Source organism: Marmota marmota, unplaced genomic scaffold (assembly GCF_001458135.2).
Source record: "Marmota marmota marmota unplaced genomic scaffold, marMar, whole genome shotgun sequence".
NCBI classification, from domain to species: Eukaryota; Metazoa; Chordata; class Mammalia; order Rodentia; family Sciuridae; genus Marmota; species Marmota marmota.
The window spans coordinates 7,842,894-7,866,454 of NW_025999962.1; the positions used below are offsets into that span (position 1 = coordinate 7,842,894).

Below are 23,561 nucleotides of genomic sequence, written 5' to 3' on the forward strand. Positions count from 1 at the left end.
TATTCACACTTCCAAGAACCTAAGCATAAAAATGGGTAATTTAACCTGGGTCTTTGGGCCTTCCTTATGAAGGCTCCTGTGCACATATAAAACTTTGATTAATCTATTATGCTTTTGTCTTGTTGATCTGTGTTTTCCTAGAGTGTCCCTCATGATGCTTTGTGATGGATAGGAAAGTGAGCCCTTGTGCTGGGCACTTTACACACATTAATTCTTCACAACAACAATCCTATGAGGTCAGTAATACTGTTATCTCCAATTTAAAGATGAAAAAAATGAGGCAGATGCTAAATAACTGGCCCATGGTAACATACCACACCAATAAATTGTGCACCAGGATTTGAACCTAAGGCTTATGCTGCTAGGGAGAACTAATCTATGGGAGACCCAAACAGTTTCCAAACTCCACCTTGTTCACATCTCTTCTATTACCTACTAGACCACCAGCTTTCTTGGGAACATTCACCGCTGTGTCCTTAGGATGCAATCTTTTTTTTTTTTTTGCAGCGGGGGGTGGGGGCACTCAGCCACTGAGCCACACTCCCATCCCTTTTTTATATTTTATTTAGAGACAGGATCTTACTGAGTTGCTTAGCACCTTGCTTTTGCTGAGGCTGGCTTTGAACTCATGATCCTCCTGCCCCAACCTCCCAAGCTGCTGGGATCACATGCATGAACCATGGCGCCCAGACTTAGGGTACAATTTTTAACATAGTGAATATCCATTGTATAAATGAACCATAAGGAACCCCTCTTAACCTGAAGGTTTTTTTTTTTTTTTTTTTTTTTGAGTGGGTTGTGATAGCAAGATATAGTGTAGCTCAGAGTCAAAACAGAATAGGAACACAGAGGCTTTAATAATTTGCTATTTCCCTTCCATATCCACTACCCCTCCCTGTGCAAGCAGGCACCCAGGGGCATTATCCAACCCCTGACCTTGTATTACCAAAGGCAGTTCTGCCAATCAATGTACATGGCTAATGAGAACCAAAAGTCATTACATAAGGCTCCTCCTCCTGATTTCCATCTCTACCCAAAACAGCACCTTCTACCCAACTGATAAGCCTTAGACCACAGCTACCCTTCATTCTGTCTCCTCCTGCCTCAGCCAACTGACTGCGCTGCCCCGGTTGTACATGCTGTATTTATATTTAACCATCCACCACAACCTTAGCCCTTTAATCCATCTGGCCAGATTCAGTGCCTCTGTTTTCTCTCTCCAGTTTACTCTCCACATCACCCTGGCATGCTCCAAGACACAAATGTCACTGCATTCTTACAAAGCTGTGATGGTCCCATCACAGTCCTTAACAATGTTCTTCCAGATCTGGACCAGCCTCAACTCCAGCCACGTGCCTTACAGATGTTTCTAGCCATTACGAAATGCAGTTCCCATGTCCAGGCACCTGCTTATTCTCATCCCCCTGTCTGATGAGTTTCTATTTCTCATATAAGGTACACCTCAAATGTCCTCTTTTCTATAGCCACCTGGGATCCCCTCCCACCACACAGCCCAAGGCAGAGCTGTGCCTTCACTGTCTCCACAACTCTTCCTACAACCCTCAAGGATAGAGCTGCTTACATTAGAATTACTTCCCACCGATCTCCTTAGAGTGAGTTCCTTGATGGGCCGTATCATTAATCTCTCTCCCCAGAGCCCACCAGAATGCCAGGGCTATACAAGGCCTTCCAGAAAGGCTGCTGAATTAAATATGATCACTATACTGCAGTGGGACTTCTTAATAACACTGGGAGAGCTAAAGACAGCTAGCACACCCCTCACAATAGCATCCCCAGTGCTGTGTGCGCACTCATTCAATTCTCATGGGAGGTACTAAAGAGGGAGGTACTATTATTTGCACTTTACAAATGAGGAAATGAAGGCCTAGAACAGTTTAGTGACATGCCCTAAGCCTCACAGCCATTAGCAGCAGTGCCAGGATTTAAATCTCAATCTTTGAACTCTGCAGTCTGTATGCTATGCTTGCTTTATAAATTGTCTTGTAACAGAACAGCTATCTTCCAGAGCATGATCTGACCCACAGTATACCTAAATCTAACTGAAGAACAGGTGAGCTTGAAGCTGAACTCAAATGGTATTAACCAACGTCTTTCCTAACATTTTTATATATAAAGTGTTCTATGAAATAAAGTTGTGATAAAATGGTTCTGGTGGGACTTGAAACTCAGGTCCTGTTTTTCTCAATAAGAGAACCCACTTCTATTAACTTGTCCATTTCCTCCACTGATTTCAAAGGATCAAAGGGCGGGCTCTGGTCACAAAGGAAAGGTTCTTCCTTTCCTGGTCCCCCATATTAGAAAAAAAAAGAAGAAGAAAGAAACCTACAGGAACAAGGACCTACCTGAGGAGTCTTAATGCATCTGTGAGGAGGGGCTGGAAGAGAGCAGGAATGTCTACAGAAGGCACCTTTGTCCTCTTTCCCTTGAAATTAGAGTGGGAGGGGAAAGAGAGGATCCTAAATAAGCCCCCCTAGTTTGCTGCGGAGGAAGACGAGGCCCTTCTCCAGCTGCTTCTCCCGGGCCTCAGGATTCTCTAGCTTCTGATTTTTCCGGAACTCACGGCGGATGGAGGCAAAGTAGAAGTCTCTATCAGTGTAGCGAAGTTCTCGGCCCTGGCGCAGCAGAGCCCGATAGAGACTCAGCACCGCCTCTCGGCTCCACGGGGCCATGGGGGACTTTAGGGGTTGGGCGTCACACTCTAAGCAGAGGGAAGATATAAAAGCCTAGAATCAGAATTAATGACAGCAGAGCATACAGAGACTATGTATGGGGTCTCACTGTGTTGTCCAAACCAGCCTCCAGCTTGTGATCCTCCCTCCTTGGCTTCCCAAGCAGCTGGGACAAAAGTAGTGTACCACCACTCCCGGCGAGATCAGGTTTTCAATCCAAGATTCGGACTTCCAAGGTTACACTGTGACTTGTGGCAGGGCTAGGATTGGACTTCAGCCTCCCAACACTACCTCCTGGGGAAGTCTAGAGTGTGGCTCACCAGGGCTCAGATCCTGGTCTGTGCCTGGGCTGGAATATTGCTCTGCCACTTACTTGCTATATGACTCTAGGTAAAATACTTGCCCCTCTGAGCATCAGCTTCTTCACTTATGAAATGGAGATGATGCTATTATGGTACCAGTACCTACCACATAAGGTTATTTTGAGAACTGCCATGTAAACCACCTGTTAAGTAGATGGCCATGGTCTAGCGTAGTTGATGGTAAGGACTCAGCCACACTTGAGTCCTGGGCCCACCACTTATGAGCAGCATGACCTGGACAAAGTTCCCTAACCTCTCTGTTTGCCTAGTTCCTCATCTGTTAATGAGGAGAGACCATATTTTGCCCAGATGGTTGGTCTGAGTATTAAATGACTTAAAGTGTGTGAGTATGTTTACAGCAGCTCTCGGCACACACAGAGCCTATCAGGACAGCTACCACGGTGCCACCTCCAGGCTGATGCTCCCTGACACACTAGTTACACACGGACCACAGTAACAAGAAGCCCCACACAGGGATGGAGTAAAGTGCTTTGTCATCCATTATTACATCTAAACTGAGAGCCAGGAGGTGGTCAGCGTTCCTAACAAGTGATCCCGACTCTCCACCCGGCATGTGCTAAGCACCTCCCACTCGGGCCCCTCTCCCTCAGCAACCCCAGTGTCACGTTATCCCGTGTAAGTGGAGGCAGCGGAGCTCCCGGAGGAAGTGGCTCGCCCAGGACCCACAGCTGTGCAGGGAGGCCTGCGAGGCTCTCGGGGCGCCCTGAACTTCCCCAGCGCAGCGCCGGCACTGCCCGGCTCAACCCGCCCGACCTCGGGGTTCGCGACGTGCCTCCGCGGAAGGAACGACCTCGCGTGTCAGACACGGGGGAGCGGCGGGGCCGAGGGGCGATCTGGACTTGGGGCCCACGGCGAGTCGACCACAGCCCAGCCTGGCCGACCTCCCAGCGCGCTCGGGCCAGCCACGGTCGCTGTCCCCTTTCCCTCAGCTGCAGAGGCACCCCCGCGACCCCGAGGGCCCCGGGACAAGCCGCAGGAAACGGGAGGTGCCCGATGAAGAGAGCCACCAACCCGCGGGCTGCTCCTGAAGGGCGCCGGGCGACGCGCGGCGGCCCCGCCGGTCCACGCTCGCTCCCCCGACGCCGAGACCCCGGGAGGACCCGGGAGATGAGGCGGGACGAGCCACCGAGAGGCCGGGGGGAGGCTCAGGGCGGGCTGGGCCGGAGGCAGCCCCCGGCGGCCCCTACGCCTGCTCTCACTCACCGCGGGGCCGCGCGCTACCACTCCTCAGGACTCGCCACTGGCCCGGTACCTCTCTCGGGGTCACCCATCAACATGGCCCCTTTACTNGAGCCCCGCCTCCGTGGGTGACGTCACCTAGGGACGGGCCTGCAGAAATCTGCGGGCCCTGCCCCCGGCGTTCTTGGGGCAGCGGTGGGCCCCGCGGATTCCCAGAGTGTGCGGTGGGGAGTGATTGCGGGTGTCGCCCTCAGACTGTTAGACCGGCCACCTCCTGCCAGCCCCTAGCCGCCACGGGCTCTGGCCAGCCCCCTGCGCTGACTGCTGACCTTGGGCCCGGGCTCTGAGGGACTCTGACACCCTTATACCCTCTCTGGCTTCCGAGCTCTTCCAAACCCACTTTCTCAGATCGCTTCCTTTGATCCTCCATGTCGGCCCCGCCTCCTGGGCCTCTTGTCTCCGGGCAAACTCCAGCCCTTGCTTCCAGGTCTACCTCAAATGTCCCGGCCTTTTCCAGCCCCTTCCTCCAACCCTCAGGTTGTTTCTGGGCCCCCAGATGCCTGCACCGCTCTTTGTCCAACAGTGAACCCTGTTTCGTGTTCTTCATCCATCTGCTTCTGTCTCTCACTGTACTTCGGGTTGGTGGCCGTGTCCCTCCAGAATCTGTGAGCCCAGCCCCCAGTGCCTCCCCCAGCCAGGGATGCTTGGGGTTTGGGACTCAGGCGAGTGGCTCTCTGACAAGTCTCCTAACCTTTCTCGGCACCTAGGCTGTTGGGATTAAACTGTTCAGCAGGAGAGACTTGGGGAATTACAGGTAGTTGTCGACTTATTCATTCTTTCAAGCCACAAATCCTGGACCTCTAAGGAGCTAGGCCCTGCTGTGGCCCCGAAGGAAACTGCTATCTCAAGAGCTGGGAGATGGCAGTGCTCTGTTAGTGCACTCCTGTAATACCAGCTACCCAGGAGGCTGAGGCAGGAGGATAGCAAAATTGAGGCCAGCCTTGTAAACTTACCAAGAACTTGTCTCAAAATTAAAATAAATAAAAAGGATTGGGGATGTATCCCAGTGGTACCGTGCCCCTGGGTTCATTTCCCAGCGTCACTAAAACACACACAGGCACACACACCCCACATATGTAGGCGGACAAGGACAGGAGGAAGAGGGCCTGAGGAGGCAGTGAGCCAGCCAGCCAGTGGTCAGGAGGGAGAGATCCAGAAAGGCCCTCCTAATAACAGGGACAACTCTCCAGGGAAGAGCCTTCCGGGTGGAGGCTCCCAGTGGGGCCCTTAAACTTGAATTGTTCTGGAGCAGCAGAGGGGCCAAGAGAGGTCCTTATGGGACAGGGGAGGGAGACGCAGGTGAGCAGGTTTGGAACTGGGGCAATGGGACCTGGCTTCCGGTTCAACAGGGTCAACCTGGAGGGAGAGTAATGGAAAGGAGCCGGGGCTGAGCAGGGGGCCCCTCAAGAGAGCATTGCCAAACCCCTGGAAGAGAGGATGGCATTCAGGCCAGAAAGGGGCGGTGCAGGGAGAAGGGGTCAGCTCTGGAGTGTACTTGGAGGCAGGGAGGCAGAATTTGCTACTGTGGCTATGATAGAGAAGAGCCAGTGGCTTCTGGCTTCTGCCCCAGCAATGGCCCTGCCACCATCCTGCTCCACACTATTTAGGAGCCTGTTCCGGGGATTCCAAATCGCTGGGAGAAGGCCACTTTCCAGGTGAGGGAGGGGACTTCCTGTGACTGCAGCCCGGGGGAGACTGTGAGCCCCTGGGACCTGTGGGGAAGGGAGGGTCCCAGATAGAGGCCTGAAGGAGGCTTAATGACTGTGTGTTCCAGGGTCTTAGGAATCACTCCCCAAGGGCTGGCCTGGCCTGGGAATCAAGATGATCTCCCTCCCACCACCCAGGCAGGACCACACCCCAGAGCCGCCTTCATTGAGCACATACTACACGCCAAACACTGGCCAAACACAGTCTAATTCAGTGTCCCTGTTTGCTAGTCACCATTATCCTAATTTTATAGATGAGGAAACCAAGACCTAATCAGGGCATGGTGGCACACGCCTCAGCGACTCTGGAGGCTGAGGCAGGAAGATCACAAGTTCAAAGCCAGCATCAACAACTTAGTGAGGCCCTAACCAACTCAGAGAGACCCTGTTGCTACATAAAATATTTGAAAACGGGAGGATGTGGCTCAGTAGTTAAGGGCCCCTGGGTTCAGTCCCGGGTATTAAAAAAAAAGAAGAAAAAGAAAACAAAGACCTAGAAAGATTCATAACGTCTTTGAGACACGGAGTTGGGCAGCAGAGAGGCGCACAGTGGGACCCAAGTCTGCCTTACTCTGAAACGTGTGTCCTTTCTGTTCTTCTTGACTGCACTACTTTGCTCTTTAAGGGAATAATTTTGTGACCCAGTTAAATCTAATTGGTGACATTTCCAGCTGGAAGACCAGGTGACCGCTCCGATCCCTCCTGACCTTCTGGTCTGTAGAATATTATTTTTAGGAGGGAAGGATGGAGGGAGATACTTCGGAGGTGGACACCAACCCACTGTAGCACGGGGTGGGAGGGGGATAGCATAGGTCACATGGAGCATTTGCAACAAGCTTTATAATGATGACAGAGGTCTCAGAGGGCTTTCCAGGTGATGGCCCAAGGACAGGGATCAGCCACCCAGGGCTGGCAGGCCACAGCCTGGAACCTGACCCTGACCTAACAGCAGTGAGAAGTCTGCGCCATGGTACAGCTTGTGTCTGGGGAAAATCAGCCTGGCTGCTTTGTGAGCTGGCTGAGCCCAGCAGATCAGTCCCCAGGTGACCACCGCGTCCACTCATCGGCGAGAGTTCACAGGGACCACACTCTCCCCGTGCACGGCCCTGGCAGCGCCAGCTGCCATTATTCTCAGCACAGGTGGGCAAGAGTAAGAGAAGTGGCCTTGTCCCGACGGCATCCGAGGAAATGGGACCTTAAGAAGCCTTAGGTGGCAGGACGAGGACCTGAAGTCAGGTCTGGGGCTCTACACCACCGTCCACAGACCAAACAAAGTCACTCGGGACCAGGGTGCAGAACGAGGACAAGAAGAGGGAACCCTGGGGACACTGGAATCTGAGATTCAAGAAGCAGAGGGACACTGGGGAGGAACAGTCAGAAGACAGAGTGTCCTTGAGGCTTGGGGGTGCGGTCACAAAGGCCAGCAACCCCGAGAGTTCAAGGCAGAGCCCGGGGCCTGCAGAATGAACGGGCTGGGACGAGAGAGCGGGCAGGACAGCTGGAGGGGACAAAAGCCAGCTGTGTGCCCTGGGAGGGGCTGGGAGAGAGCTGGAAACACCGCAGGGAGGGACCCTGGTGGAGTGACGTCACAGAGGGCAGGCAGCCGCCCCTGACCTGGCCCCTGACCTGGCCCCTGACCTGCTCTGCCCAGTCGGATTACAGCCCCTACCTCCTCCAGGGGCAAACTGGATACCCAGGAAGTGGTCAGCTTCTCCACAAAAAGAAATAAGCCCCAGAAAATGACCAACCAGCTCTCCACTTTTGTGGAAATAACTGCAGGATCTGGATTCCCCGGGCTCCCCCCTGGGCTGAGGAACGGCCACCACCTTTGACAGAACTCGAGCTCCCAGCTCCCCAAGCCCCACCACTCCCTAGAGTCTCACCCCGGGTGGCTTACTCTCACCCACAGGCTCCTGTGGTCCGCCAAGGTCTTGTTGGGGTCTCCTTCCTCACTGGAAGACAAGGGAATCAGAGTCACTGTCCCCAGTCTTCAGTCACAAAGCCCTGAAGCTTCGAATAAGGACAAGCTGAATTGCACTTTTAAGAAAAATTTCTGGGCTGGGCTGTAGCTCAGTGGCAGAGCGCTTGCCTAGCATGTGTCTGGGTCCAATCCTCAGCCTCACGCAAAATAAATAAATAAAATAAAGGTACTGTTAAAAAAAAAAAAGGAAAAGAAAAGAAAAGAAAGAAAGAAAAGAAAAATATTTCTGGTTTGGTGAGGTGGGACCTGCCCAAGATCCCAGTTACCCGGGAAACCGAGGCAGGAGGATCACAAGTCCAAGGCCATCCTGGACAACCTAAAGAGACCCTGTCTCAAAATAGGAAGTAAAACGTTCTGAGGATGCAGCTCAGTGGAAGGGCACTTGTCAGCATGCAGTGGCCCGGGGTGCCATCCCAGGACTGGGGGGAGCGGTCAGGGCTGGGCGGGGCTGTAGCTCAGCGGTGCAGCACGAGGCTCTGGGCTTAATTCCAACTTGGCAAAAAAGAAAAAAAGTTCTATCTTTGGTGTGTTCACCTGGATTCCTTTCCATGAAAGGAGGGACGTAGGGGTTAGAATGAGTCTTTTTTTTTTTGTACCGGGGATTGAACCCAGGGCACTTAACCACTGAGCCACGTCCCAGCCCTTTTTATACTTTATTTACGGACAGGGTCTCGTTAAGTTGCTTAGGGCCTCACTGAGTTGCTGAGGCTGGCTTTGAACGCGTGGTCCTCCTGCCTCAGCCTCCTGAGCCGCGGGATTACAGGTCTGTGCTACCACACCTGGCTTAGAATGAGTCCTTTTTCTACTGTCAGATATTTACTGATGATCCCTCCTCAATGCCACCAAGTGTCACCTTTGTCATGTGCTAGCCTCCTGCATGGACCTGAGGACCCCATCTTCAGAATGCTGAGGCTGCCCAGACCCTGCCTATTCTGGGTCGTTGCAGACCCCCCCTGAGTCTCGGCTCTGGAGATGACTTGGAGCCCATGGCCAGAGCCCCCCTAGGGCTGCTCAGGTTGGGTTTGTCCCAAGGACCCACCAGCACAGAATGCTGGAGGCTGGCATCTGTCACCGCTCCTCTGCCTGCACCGCTCCACTCACCACCTCTTGACGGCTTCTGCTTCCTCTGCTGGCCCGGCTCACCTCCTCAAAGGACCCTGTGTCCTGGGCAGTGCTGTCCCAGTGGCTAGGACAAGTAGCATGGCAGGGTAGCAGGCACTCCCCAAAGTTGTGCCAAGAACTCTGACTTGGCACTGTGATGATGGGGAGCCAGAGGTGACTTTAGGAGGTTGGGAGTGTGTGTGAGAGGATCAAATCTCGAATGTAGAAGCAGGGGTGCTGGGTATGGTTGTTCAGGTTACATACTGCACAAGGGCACTCCATCTGAGGAGCCTGTTCATGTCACTGACCTCATGGAGGTGAACATTTCCTAGAAGACGTCTTCAGCAGAAGGCAGTTATCATTCTTTTATTGATTGATTGATTGATTGATTGGTTATTTTGGTCCCGGGGATTGAACTCAGGGGCACTCGACCCCTGACCACACCCCAGCCCTATTTTGTGTTTTATTTAGGGACAGGGTCTCCCTGAGTTGTTCAAAGGCTGGCTTTGAACTCGCGATCCTCCTGCTGGTATCACAGGCGTGTGCTGCCATGCCCAGCTGCAGTTTATCAGGCTAATGAAACTGGTGCATCACGGCAACTCTCCAGTGGATGACAGTGACCTGTTTGGGGGAAGGGACGCCCTTTTCAATTTGCACCAAGGCCCCTGTGGCTGTGGAGGTCCTGCTGGATGGGAGGAGAGAAGGGGGGCTCTGGGACGATGAGCAGGTCTGCTCCCAGGGACGCGAGGGCCTGGCTGTGACACACTGTGGCGGTGCCACCCGCTCCCTGTCCTCCCCTGGAGTCTCTGAGTCTCTTGACCCCGGTGCCCTCACACTTAGCCTCCCCCTGGGCACGGCCCACGGAAGGCTGGGAACCCAGGGAGCTTTTACCCAAGGCCACTTGCTCCAGGAGGAGAAAGCCACCCTGCGGCCCTCTCCTGTCGGAGGGTCACAGGAGCCTGTCAGGGGGGCAGCACCAGGAAGCAGCCCAGGCCATCAGGCCAGAGCCACTGTGCGCGGTGACTTCTAGTTGGGGACGTCACCGTCTAGCCAGCCTCCCACTGACCCCACGGAGGGCCTCTGTCCTCAGGCAAGGGGACACGTGAATCTCCACCAAGAGGGTGGCTGCCCTGGCTGCCCGAGGGCGGCTCCCTGGGACCTGACTCTTCAGGGACCTGCCGCGAGGCCCAGGTCGATACTAGTCATTACTGATCATGCAGGGTGCAGGCCCAGGGAGGCTTGCTCAGTGCTCACCACAGCAGCAGGACCCAGCGGGGGTTCAGTGAGCACCTCTGGGCCCTGGGCAGAGTGCTGGGGAGGGACACCGAGGTGAGGAAGACGCCCAGCCCTGGCGTGGTCAGCACCTGGATGCCCCCATCAGTGTCTACCCTCAAAGTGTGGCCACCTCTGAGCATGTTCTAGAAGTTTCCTTCTCTCCTCTCCCCCACCGTCTTCCTCCTGTGTTATTTCTGAGGCTTGATTTTGCTTTATCGTCATGGCCCTGTATTCTAACGTTCGAGTACTGCTCTCGCCTTTTGTGACATGTGTTTATACAAACAGCTTCACCTCGCAGGTGACCTCAAGTGAGATGAGGCGGAAGCTGGGAGCGAGGGCAGGCGCCTGGCCCTCCACCAGGAGGCAGCGCAGCACAGCAAGAGCGGCTGGGAGCCGCAGGACCCGGCCCTGTTGAGGAGCGGGCGCCTCCCAGGGGTGCTCCAGGTCCCCCAGCTCCTGTCTTGCAGGCTGGAACACGGAAGGGCCCCTCCAGGGGCCACTCGGTTGCACAGGAGGAAGGGTGACCTGCCATGGCCACCCCCACGCCCTGTGCCCTGGAGCCCCCTCCTGGCACCTGGTGGTGGAGCCACGGGGACAGACTGCCAGAGCGCGGGTCCTGGGAGCTTCCTGGAATCGGGGGTCCCCGTGGGAGCCTGGCACACAGTTGGCGTGAAGAAAAGGCCACCTGCCGGTTTTCTCCAGCGGGTGCCACCCGGGTGACAGGTGCCTGAGCAGGAAAAGAGGAGGAGGCGCTGGGAGGGAGGCCCCGAGTTTGACCTTGACCCCCGGCTGGTCTAGCGGGAGCTGAGCTGTGGCTGCCCCCATATTGAAGGGGTGCAGGGGAGGGGCCCAGGAGGGACCAGGACAGGAGGAAGGGGAGACCGAGGCCCAGAGTCGCAGAAGCTCAGGAAGAGCTACAGGGAGGGCTGGCCTGCGTGTCACCAGGTCACCACATCAAAGGAGGCGGAGGGCGGGGTCAGGGCTGGAGCCTCCGCCCCTCTGGCCTCCTGGGCTCTGCCCACCTCTGAGCAAGGTGAGGACCAGACAGGGAGCCCATCAAGGGCCAGCGGCTGGTGAAGCCCTGAGGGAGGCAGCGGAGGTGCCGAGGGGACATCTGTGCCCGCGTTTCTGTGGGTACCCACCCCCCTTCCTCTCAGCCAATATAAATTGGTCTCTCATTGATCTAAAGAAGTCAGCAGATTCTACCCCAACCTCCCTCCAGTTTTGTGGATCTGTTCAGGGATGTTCACACGACCTAATCCAGGCCAGTGTGGTCCAGGCTCTGGACTTCAGAGAGAGGAGCTGGGTGTGACGCCTGGAGCTGCTGCAGCCATCTTGTAACAGAAGGGTGCTCCAGCTTGAATAAGTGTCTCACAAAGGCCACTGTGTTAAAGGCTTGATCACCAGATTGTGCTGGGAGATGGTGGAGTCCTTAGAAGTAGGGCTTGTTTCCTTTGCTGTGAAGAAGCTTTTCAGTGGAAGGAAGTGAGGTCATTTCAGTGTGTCCTTGAGGGCCATAATGGAACTCTGGCCCCTCCTCCTCCTCCTTCCTCCTCCTCCTTCTCCTCCTCCTCCTCCTCCTCTCTTTTTAATTTTTAAAAATATTTTTAGTTGTAAATGGATACAATATCTTCTACGTATCTATTTATTTATTTTTTAATGTGATGCTGGTGATCGAACCCAGTGCCTCACACGTGGAAGGGAAGTGCTCCACCCCTGAGCTACAGCCCCAACCCTCTTTTTTTTTTAATTTTTTTTTATTTGTTCTTCTTAGTTGTACATGGTTACAGTGTATTTTGACACATCATACATACGTGGGGTACAACTTCCCCAACCAACTTCTGTGGTTGTACATGATGGGAAGTCACACTGATCGTCTAGCCATGTATGGACACAGGAAAGTTATGTCCAGTTCATTCTACTGTCTTTCCCATTCCCATCCCCCTTCTCTTCCCCCCACCTCCTCCTGTCCAATCAGGTGAACCTCCACACCTATTGTGAGTCAGCATCCACATATCAGAGAGAACATTCGGCCTTTGGGAATGTTATGGGATTGGCCTATTTCACTTAGCGTGATAGTCTCCAGTTCCATCCATTTATCAGCAAATGCCATAAATTTCATTCTTCTTTATGGCTGAGTAATATTCCATTGTGTCTATATACCACATTTTCTTTATCCATTCAGCTGTCGAAGGGCACCTAGGCTGGTTCCATAGCTTTGCTGTTGTGAATTGAGCTGCTATGAACATTGATGGGGCTGCGTCACTATAATATGCTGATTTTAAGTCCTTTGGGTATGGGCCAAATAGCGGGATAACCGAGTCGGTAGTCGTTCCAATCCAAGTTTTCTGAGGACTCTCCATACTGCTTTCCATATTGGCTGCACCCATTTGCAGTCCCACCAGCAGTGTATGAGTGTGCCTTTCCCCCACATCCTCGCCAGCACTGATTGTTACTTGGATTCTTGGTAATTGCCATTCTGACTGGAGTGACTTGGAATCTCGGTGTAGTTTTAATGTGCATTTCTCTGATTGCTGGAGATGTTGCACATTTTCTCATATTTGGTGACTGATGGTATTTCTTCCTCTGTGAGGTGCCTGTTCAGTTCCTTTGCCCATTTATTGACGGGGGAATTTGTTTTTTGGGTGTTAAGTTTTTTGAGTTCTTTGATTAGCCAGGAGATTAGTGCTGATCTGAGGCGCAGGAGGCCAAGTTTTCTCCCATTCTGCAGGCTCTCTCTTCACGTTCTTGATTGTTTCCTTTGCTGTGAAGAAGCGTTTCAGTGTGACACCCTCCCATTTGTTGATTCTGGGTTGTCCTTGTGCAGTGGGTGTCTTGCGATCTCTATTCCTTGGCTGTCACGAGGTGAGCAGCCTCTGCTACATTCTGCCTGCCACCTCACCACAGGCTCAAAGGCAACGTGGCCAAGCAATCATGGACTGAGACCTCTGACACCCCAAGCTGAAATAAACCTTTATGCTTTATCAGTTGATGGTCTCGGGCGTTTCGTCACAGTGATGGAGAGCTGACTATCACAAGGGCAAACCCCTGTGAGAACGGAAACACGCAGGTCAGGAAGTGAGCTGAGCTGAGCCACACAGAGCTGGATGTCCCTGTGCAACCAGCTCCTCCTCGGGCTGCACCCGAAGCCAGCAGTGTCCCCAGTGTCACGTGAACAAGCAGCAGATCCCTTCCCCGCCTCACTAGTTGCCTCCCTTGGTTGGCTTTTCTGACATCACTAAAAGCAAAATGGCTCAGTCGCCTGTGGCTGCCATCAGGCTGTGTAGCACGCTCTGCGGCTTCGCGTGAGCTTGGGAGACTGGATCGCGGTGCAGCCGGGCGCACACACAGGGGACGCTGGGCAAGCAGGTGGCCCCTTGAAGCCACCGTGGCAGGGCTTTGTGTCACTCTTGGTGCTTTCCCTCTGGATGCCCCGAGCACCCAGAGGAAGTGTTTGAAGGTGGCTTGTGACGCTGCTGCGGGGTCAGGCTGCGTCTGCAATCTCCACGGAGGGTCAGGGTGGCGGGCGAAGCGTGCACGGGAGAGCAGCCGGTTTTCCAGACTGTCCTCCAGTTGGAGCCTGTGTGACATGTCCTCGGGATGAGATTCAGGTGACAATTTCGGCAGCAGGCCTCTTTCTCAGAGCCTCATCTCAGTGGGTCTGTGGGGCCTGGAGTCCCTTCTATGGTGGTGATCAGAGACGGGTGACGGGCTCGTTCCTCTGTTATTTCTTCCTTTGTCACCTGCCCAGGCCCACGTGGGCAAGTGTGTCCTGTGGCTACTGTCCACCTGCTACCGGACAGCAGAGCCCCTCTGCGGAGCCCAGTCTGGACCCTACAGCTGGGAGTAAACACATTGCTGTTTGAATCTACTCAGACTCAGGTGGTTTGTTTTCCAACAATAAATATTTGAGCCGGTGCCTGTCATCCCAGTGGCTCAGGAGGCTGAGGCAGGAGGATCGTGACTTCCGAGCCAGCCTCAGCAACAGTGAGGCTCCAAGCAGCTAAGTGAGACCCTGTCTCTAAATAAAATACAAACTAGGGCTGGGATGTGGCTCAGTGGCCGAGTGCCCCTGAGTTCAATCCCTGGCACCACCCCCCCAAATAAATAAATGTTCGAGAAACTAAAAGTATTTTTTTTTTCTTTTTAATTTAAGGGGATCTATTTTCTGCTCTGAGTCTGAGAATTCACTAGAAGATCAAGTGAGGGACCCAGGGTGCTGGCCGGGGCTGGCCTCCCCCCTAGCCTTTAGCCAGAGGCCAGCGGGTGCTTCCTGACTTGGGGTGACAGGAGGGGCTCCTGGCGGGCCTCAGGGATAGACTCTCGGGACCTCAGTGTTTCCCTGCCCACCACTCACTCAGACCTGGCCAGAAATGGCCCTTCAGCATGGACCTACTGTCCCCACTGGCCTGGTGTCCCACCAGGTGAGGTTTCACAGGTCGCTAAGCAGGCCCTGTCCTTGTGGGCTAGGAGCACTGAAACACCACGGGCCATCTTTAGAGACAAGGGACCCAGTCGGGAGGAGAATGTGCACCCCCAGGGCAGGGCCTCCCAGCGCCTGCACACCTACCTTCTGGCCGGGAGGAGGCCTTTAAGCCGGTTCGGTGCTCGGCTTCCTGGCTCTGCTAACGTTGCGCCAGCCCTCACACCACCGTTCTGAGCCAGTGCTTACCTGTGCTCCCTGACGACTGGCCGTGATCCCTCTCTGGGTCCCCTGACCTGGCGCCCTGCCGGGCCTGTCAGGAGCTTGGATGGTCTCGGAACATGAGCACCACCTCGGGCCCCCTCCTCTCCCTGGCCTCTTCCCCAGCTTCCTCCCCCACCCTGCGCGCAGCTGCGGATGGAGGGAGGCCCAGCTTGTGAAGTGCGGCAGACCCCCTCAGCCATGCACACACCTAGGGCGTCGGTGTCTACGCCTCACCTCCCACATCTGTGCATTTAGCCCGGAGTTTGACACAAAATAGGCAACTAATAAATAATGCCCGCAAATACTGGCGATGGTGGTGGCGGTGGATTCACCCAGGACATGACTTAGAAGTTGTAAACTCGATCTAAAGGACATGGCTCCCCATCGCCCCCTTCTGGCTGAACAGAGGTGTCCACATCGTTTCCTTTATCAGGTGGAATTGGCCCCGCCGCCTGCGCCCCAGGGAGTCAGAGCTTAGCCTTGTTAAAGTGCCTGGCACCTGATGAGTGCTCGGGAGACCGGAGTCCCTGTTCAGGCCACCAACCCGACACCACTGCTCCACCCTCTGGGCCTGCCTGCTAAGCCAGAGGCTGCAGAACTGCCCCACAAGGAACCCAGGTTGGGCTCAGACAGTGTCTGTTCCCACCGCCGGGACTCTCCTAGAACACACCAGGGTCCCCCAGGACAAATGCCAGTGTCCACTCTGGAAAGAGGCCTCCAGGAAGGTCCCCACACTCCAAGGCCACAGGTACTGTCACAGCACAAGTCCAAGGCCAGCTCTCTGGAGAGAAGACGGATGCTGTCCTCCCCAGGGGCCGGCAGACCAGGGGCCGGACTGGCCACTTCCTCCTGCTGGACCTTGAACTGGCGTCTTCCTTTGCTGAGCCTGTGTCCACCTGCCTGAGGGAAGAGGTGCCCCAGGATGGAGGGTGGCCATCTCCCTGAGTGAAGGCCTGGCCCCTTGTCCCCGTGGCCATCTAGCCCTCAGGGAGACCTCATACCCCACTGACCATACCTGGTGGCAAGACCAGAGCCACCACCAGCACACCTCTGCCTCCCACCCCACCCCTGCCTCCCACCCTCCACGCGCACACACACACAAACACCTTCAGACTTCGCAGCTGTTTTTATTAATAATATTATCTTCTCCTTTAAGCATCCCTTTAAGGGTGAAATGAAATTCAACCATTTACAGAGAAAATGATTTCAGAATGTACATATTGATTTTCCTTTACAAAAAAAATAATACTATTATTATTCTTGGTGTCCTTAAATTACACATTTCCCAGGGTCCTGCCTTCTGCCTGGGCAAGTCCTGTGTCCCCACTCAGAATCTCACCTTTGCCCTAAAGCTCTCCCGCACCTGTCCCTAGAACCCTGTGACCCCCAGGTGGACGAGGCCTGCTGGATGCTGACACAGACAGCCCACCCCAGTCTGGAGGTCAGGGGCCAGTGGTTGCTGGGGAGATCTGGATATGGTGACAGGGCAGTGGTGTCCTGCGGTTCACATTGTTTGGTTTTCTTTCATATTGGGGAACAGCCCTGGGGATCCCCTGCCCCCCAAATTCCCAGTGTATGCTGTGGTCATATGTGGAACTCTCACCCCACGTCCTGGCCCTGGCTCTCACGGCTGCCCTCTGCACCCAAGGCCTGGTCTCCACTTCTGGCCGAGCGTGCCCTCCGCATGGTGGGAGAAGCGAGGAGGACCACACGGGCCTGAGTTTCTCCTGTTCTTTCCCGAGTCCAGGCTGTGCCTGGGGCCAGGGGCCGCAGCTGCCCTGGGAGGGCCATCCCTGAAGCAGCTGAGCAGGGCTGGGGGGCCCAGAAGCCATCAGGAGGGAGGCCCTGGGCTGAGGCTCAGGAATGATGCAGAAGCCCCCAGAGACCGCCTGTCACAGGGCCAGCAGAGGTGGCCCCTGCCTCAACCGAAGCCTGACTTCTAGAGCCAAGACTCAGCCCCAAGAGGAACCAAGGAGAGAGGTTCTATGACTTCAAAGGAGGGGTTCCCTCGGGGGTGTCCACTAGACGGAGGCAGAGAGGAGCCATGGAGCCCTCTCAGCCTGCTCCATGCCTGCCCCGAGCTGCTGAGGCCAGCTCCCTCACCATGTCTGCACCTGGCACGTCCCCAGACAGAGCAGTGGCAGCAGAGACCCCTGTTCTCCCAGCCCATCAGGAACCCTCCAGTAAGACTCCCCCAAAGCCCACCGGGTGTGGGGATCAGGAGGCACAGTGGGGCCAGAGAGGCTGAGGGGTAGAGGGCTCGCAGCTTTCGGCCCTCAGACCGGGACAATTCTCATTCCTCAGACTGACAGACAGACAGACAGACACCCTGCATCCCCTTCAGATTTGTTTTCTGGGCTCTCCATGGGCTTTCTGCCTCGGTCATCTGGGGGAGCCATGGGAAGTGTGGCCACAGGCTCCAGGTCCAGGACCGGGACTCCCACTCCTACACACAAGCACCTACATACGGGGACCGTCAATACAGACGTGGACAATACACACCAGCATGCACCCATGCCCGTAAATACACACGCACACACAACATGGCCCATTCTACAGGCAGCCTCTGCACACGGGCATCACGGGAACGGCTGAGGGGGGTCAGGGGTGGGGGGCGTGCCGCCCTCCCCCGACCTGCAGGCTCTTGCCGTACCCTAGCCCTGTGCGGACAGGAGAGTGGGAACGGCTCATTCTAGAAGCTCTGGACAACGGAGAGCAGGACCCTACGACTCAAACAGTCATTTCTGCTCCTTCCCCACATCCATCCTAAGAGCCTCTTCTCCCAAGTCGAGGCCGGGCACCAGGAGCCCAGAGATTACATACCCCAGTCTCCAAGCTGTGGCCAATGAGATGCCATGAAAATGACTGGATTCCTGGCTCCTGTCCTTAATGGGAAAAGTGCCTTTCCCAGCCCCCTGATAGGGGGCTCCAGAGCAGCCCTGTATCCAGACTTGGAAGGTGTGGCTGAAGGAAGCAGAGCTGCCCTCTGGCCTCAACCATCTCCCTGTGGACAATGAACCACCCACAAGCTTGTCTTGCTTGAATTTCAGTCTCTTTACTTACAACAGCTTTAGAACCTACTCCAACAAACACCTTCCCTCTCCCAAAGCAAACTAAGAGGAACGGGTTGACATATAACTGGCCTTAATGTCCCTTTTGGGCCCAGAAGAGCCTCATGGCCCCTTCCTGGACCCTAATCAGCCCTAAGGAGGGGCACAACAGTGACTGCCCCTGGGACGGAGGCAGGCTGGGGCCACGGGTGTGTGGAGGGAGAGGCCTCATGTGGGTCTCCCCTCTCTGGGACCCTCTACTAAGCTCCCCATCCCCCTAGCCCCTGCTCTCATCCCACCTGAGAACTGGACTGCGGCTCCCTGCGAGGCAGCCCACGGGCAGCAATATGAAAGGCAAGAGGGACCGTCAAGGCCAGGGGCCCAGCCTACCTGGGGCAGGCAGCGGGAGGCCTCAAATCCCTCCGGCCTAGAACTCCAAGGACACTGTGAAGCCCCCTTAGCGCTCCTCTCAGCTCCATGCCATGCTCCCTGCCCTCCCACTAGGTACCCCCTCTTGCTCCTGTACCCAAACGCACTTATTTACAGAGCCCAAGGCCTCCTGGGATGTCCTGGAGGCCCAAGGCCGTCTTCTCTCCCCCAGGCTGCAGCCCCCACGTGGCTGCCTGGTGAGTCCCTGCAGGCTCCCTTCCGTGCCACCTGCTGCACTCTCCAGTAGCACCTCCTGGCCACCGCCCTCTTGGCAGCAGAAGGACTGCGGAGTTGTCTGGCTTGCTCCCGTGTCCTGGCAGGAAGGATTTCCTTTTTCTTCTTTTTTGAGCTTAGAGACCTGATCTTGACGCACAAGGACTTGCACAGGGAAGATCACCCACCTACTCCTGGTCCTCCCAAGAAGCCCCAAGCCGGCAGGAGGCCAGAACTCTGGGGGTAGCCACCACCCCTCACTGCCATCTGCCTATGCGACCGCGCAGCCCTAGCCTTCCACCACGTCCGATTGGCCCCTGGCGCCCGGTGGCCTTCCCTCGCGGGGGCCCTTGCTCCGCGCGCCTTCCTCCGTGCTCTTGGGCTCCTGGTAGGGGTTGTCGAGCAGGTAGCGGAACTGGTCATAGTTCTTGAGCAGGTACTTGGGGGCATACATGTGCTCGCTGGGGTCGGCGGGCGGGTACTCCTGCTGCGTGCCGTCAAACCAGCCGCCGGTGCGGATCAAGCTCCGGATGTAATTGAGGTCCCGCTTGTCCTCGTAGTCACCCCAGCGGGGGAAGTCGCCGTTCTGGGCGGACACGAGCTTGAAGTAGATGCCCTCGGGCGTGAAGCACCAGGAGCAGTGCCAGCCGGCGAAGTGCAGGGGGCTGCCCAGCGACCACTGCACCAGGATGTGGCCGGTGCGGTTCTCGTACTGGCGGAAGTTGGGCATGGTGTAGTACTGGCGGCGGCGCAGGCGGATGCCGTCCAGCCCGTACACGGCCTGCAGCATGTCCACCGTGCAGCCCGACACCACCTCCAGGGTGCCCGGCTGCTTCCAGAAGAAGCCGTAGAGCGACTTGCGCATGTGGAAGGCGAAGGGCTCCGTCCAGCCGTCGTAGAGCTTGAGGAAGAGGACGCCGTCGCGCGCCGGGATCTCGTCGGCGTCGTCGATGATGAAGACGTCGTCGGGCCGCAGGTTGCGCAGGCGCGAGACGCCGTCCTGCGTGAGGAAGGTGCGCAGGTAGTCGTCGGCGATCCAGCCGTCCTGCCGGCCGCCGGGCGGGAAGTGGTCCAGGAAGACGTAGAGCACCTTGTGGCGGATGTACTCGAAGGTGCCGTTGGTCAGCATCTCGCGGAACTTGAGCGGCCGCGGCTCCCCGTAGGCCGTGAAGTTGGACTCGCACACCACGAAGGCGTCCACCACGTCGCCCAGCTCGTGGAAGCGCACGTCCAGCAGGTCGAACTCGTGGTTGATGTTGATGGCGTTGATGACGCGCCGCGGCACCTCCCTAGGCACCAGCCGCTCCTTGGTGGGCAGGTTGGAGTACTGCACCACCGTGGGCACCCCGCAGCTGGGCCCGTGCCAGCCGGGCAGGCACACGCACTCCACCCACTTGTGCCGCGCGCCCTGCCTGCTGGCGCGCTCCCGGACCGTCAGCGTGTGCCGGGGAGGGCGCCGCGGGCCCCGGGTGGAGGGGCCGTACGCCCCCTCGGGCTTCTCCTCGGGCCGCCCTGAGGGTGGCTTATCCAGCATTTTGGTCCCTGGCTTAAAGCACACGCCCCCCGCTTTGGTGCGCACAAAATACTCGGTGGTGTCCTCAGGCAGCACAAAGTCCACCCGGTGGAGTTCCTCGGTGGCCTTGCTGGGGGACAAAGGCTGGAGCAGAGGCGAGTGGGAGTAGAGTGGGGTTCGCAGCAGGTCCGGGCCACCTGGCTCAGGGCTGGCCTGAGGTGTAACGGGGGCATTGTTCCAGAAGAAGCTGGACACGAGGTTAGGGCTGAGAGAGGCCAGTTCTCGGGGGAAGGTGACATAGGACAGGGTCTTAAAGAAGTGCAAGAAGGAGATGAGGCACAGGCCGGCCATACAGAACATGAAAAAGAGCTTGTAGCGTCTCATCTTCATCCTGCGAAAAAAGGAGAGTGGACCGTCAGGGGCAGCCTGGGGCTCTTCTCCTAGGGAGGACAGGTGAGGGCAGGGTGGAGGGGGAGCCTTTACTATTGGCACCATGTTTGAGACCGTCCTGCATAGAGTCACCCACCTCCTGCCCCCTAAGGGTCCACCGGCAGCACCAAAGCCCCTGGAAGTCCCAGGGTCAAGGAAACTGCCCCTTGCTCCCACAGCCCTTGTCCCCAGAGATCCCAAGCCACCAGGGCTACCCCTCAGCCGGCTGCTTCTCCACCTGGCCCACCCTGACTGGACCAACTGCAGGGCTAGGATTTGCTCCAGAAGCAATGTGCAACCTGGAAACGCTCCATGGAAATGCTGTACTGCCCCAGGGGAGGGGCCAGCAGGCTAACCCTACCCACTGGGGTCCCATCCTGCACTGCAGAGGGTGGGGGCTGTTCCCTATCTATTCATCCATCTGAGATAGGACAGAGACCCTCACCCTGGAGACCCTTTTCATAATTAAGCAGAAACCCCCACCATTTCTGTAATATATAAGTTCCTCTGAGCCTTGTCAGAAAGTTTTTGCACAAGGTATCAGCTATCAGCAAAATCTTGTGCAGAGGGCATTGTGGTTTGGACCTTCCTGTGTTTGTAAATGCCAAGTTTGCAGGAAAAAAATTACTTTTATGTAGACTTCTTTAAAAATGTAAAACACTAAGCCCCCTGGCCACACACACCCCCACTTCTCCCCGCCACCCCGCTGCCACTAGGTATAAAGTTCAAAGAATTTCTAGACTCACGGTCCAGAGGAGGATTTCAGACACAAGCCACACTCTGGACTGGCCGGTGCAGCCAATAGACTGCCTCTCTGTCCTACCTCATTTGGCAATTCCAGATGGGACAGTGGAGCCAAAGATGGCTTTTCCACCTCTCCAGGGTCTGGCTTTCCCGGGACTTTGGAGGACAATGCTTCCCTTTGGTGCACCACAGCGACTCTGCCTGTGGGGGAGGCACTGGGTGCGCTGGAGCAGCCACCCTGAAGCATAATGAAACCCGCGAGGAGCAGGCACCAGGACTAGGGAACTTGGAGCACTGCAGGACTGAACAGGTAGGACCGGCTCCTTTAGTGGTAGCCCATCTGACTTCCCCCTGGAGGCCTGAGCAGGTGGAAGAGAGAGGCTGATCACCTCTGAGGCCCTGAGTAACCTGCCAGCATTCAGGGTAAGGGAATTGGTCAGGGTGTCTAGGGGTCCTGTCAACTATTAAGAAGACCCAGGGAGTTGCCCAAGTAGTCTCTGTTGGGGGTCAGTGAGCGTAGGGGAGGCCATGATTCCCTTCTTTGGTTTTGGAATCGTGCAGCTAGGATGGTACAGAAATTTTGCTCTGATCATGTCTGTGTGCAAGTGTGTGAATGAGAGGGACAAAGGAAGGTTCTGACCTGACCCAAGGGCCCAAGTGACTGCAGTGTCCCCATCCGTGGTTCAGTCTGAGGCAGATTTCACCAACCCACGTCTAGGGGGAAGCTCCAGGTAGGGGGTTGATACCCACCCATAAAGCTAAGAGGACTCTAAGTCCCCAAGAGGGGATCAGCCGGAGACACACAAAGTGAGTCTTGTCCTAATGTGAGACAGCACGCAGGGTGGAATTGGGAGGCACACAAAGGAAACTGGGTCTTTTGAAATGTATGTTAGGAAACTATAAGAAAAGTTCTGAATGGTAACTGTGGGGCGAAGCTCACTCCACAAAGGTTATATACTTTGTGAATTAGAATGGCCCACCCTTGAAGTGGAATGGCCACCAGAAGGATCTTTAGATAAAAGTGTCCTTGGTGAGGTCCGTTTAATAGTTGACAGAACCCTTAGTCACGAGACCAGTTCCCTTACACTGAATGCTGGCAAGAGACAGGGCAGAAACAGTCCCTTTGGCTGAGAGCCTGTCTGGAAGGATGGTCTAAGTTGGTATCAGCCTGGACTGTAGTGGCCTCTAGGACTCAACAGAAGGGAACTAAACAGGAAAATCCTGACAAAGAAAAGACAGAAAGGAAACCAGTTTTTTCCATGAGCCACAAGAGAACCCACCACCTTATGTGCCATTCTACCCGACATTGCCAAGTCCACTGAGACAGCAGACTGTCCCCTCAGCCCCCTTGTCCCCAGAGGCAACAGACAACGGTCCTCAACACTGGCTACTCCATCCTCCTTCAATGTCCTCAGTGCCAGAGGCTTCCTCAGAGCCAGACTCCTCCACCCCGAGACCAAGGCAGAAAACTTGTCCCAAGACCAGAGCCATAACTCAGGTGAGTGCTCTCCCGATGCCCCTGCGAGAGAGTAGAGGACCTACTTATGTTAACCAGGAGGGAAACGTCTGAGGGGGACAATGTAGTTTTGCAGCCAGCCTTTCACCACCATTGATCTCTTGAACTGGAAAAAATCATACTCCCTCTTACATGGAGAAGCCTTGGACCCTGGTTGATCTGAGGTGATCCAGTACCCAGACCCACCTGCCCAGCTGGGTTGACGACAGAGCACAGACAGTGATCCCAGCAGCTTGCAAGTGGCTAGAGGCACACACTCTGGATGCACAAGGCAACATTCAGTCCTATGCCCAGGCCCAGCGCCCCAACAGAGACCCAGAGTGGGACCCCAGAAAGAGTAAGAGCACCTAAAGATAAAGAGATATCAAGAGGCCCTTGTGGGCAGCCTAAAGGAAGGGGAAATGAGAGCCCTAACCATGAACAAGCTATCAGGAGTGCTCCAAAGCCTGGGGAGAGCCCCAGCCAGTTCTAGGAACGACTGTGCAAGACCCTCCAACCCTCCTTCCTTTGACCCTGAGGCACCAGACAGCCAGCGAGTAAAACCAGCCCACAGAGATACTCCCTGAAAACGCCAAAAACTTTGCTAAAAAAAAAAAAAAAAAAAA

General features: G+C 55.6%; 2 protein-coding genes across 5 annotated transcripts in view; both read right to left on the bottom strand.

Moving 5' to 3' along the window:
* Positions 1-2,418: 2,418 nt before the first annotated feature.
* On the bottom strand, positions 2,419-2,690 carry LOC125616824 (MIEF1 upstream open reading frame protein). Its single transcript, XM_048803113.1, has one exon. It carries the CDS (start codon positions 2,688-2,690, stop codon positions 2,478-2,480), a length of 213 nt encoding a protein of 70 aa, XP_048659070.1. The 3' UTR covers positions 2,419-2,477.
* A 13,479-nt stretch (positions 2,691-16,169) lies between these two features.
* Mgat3 (beta-1,4-mannosyl-glycoprotein 4-beta-N-acetylglucosaminyltransferase) overlaps positions 16,170-23,561 on the bottom strand; it is a 26,255-nt gene continuing 18,863 nt past the window's right edge. For all 4 annotated transcript variants that reach the window (XM_048803116.1, XM_048803117.1, XM_048803115.1 and 1 more), the window contains one exon: positions 16,170-20,658. In XM_048803116.1, the coding sequence (XP_048659073.1) occupies positions 19,044-20,657 (1,614 nt within the window). In that variant the 5' untranslated portion in view covers position 20,658 and the 3' untranslated portion in view covers positions 16,170-19,043. The remainder of the gene's footprint in view (positions 20,659-23,561) is intronic.

What these genes read in the sequence shown, in the direction of transcription:
- LOC125616824 (XM_048803113.1), bottom strand. Translation starts at nt 2,690, where the DNA reads ATGGCCCCGTGGAGCCGAGAGGCGGTGCTGAGTCTCTATCGGGCTCTG.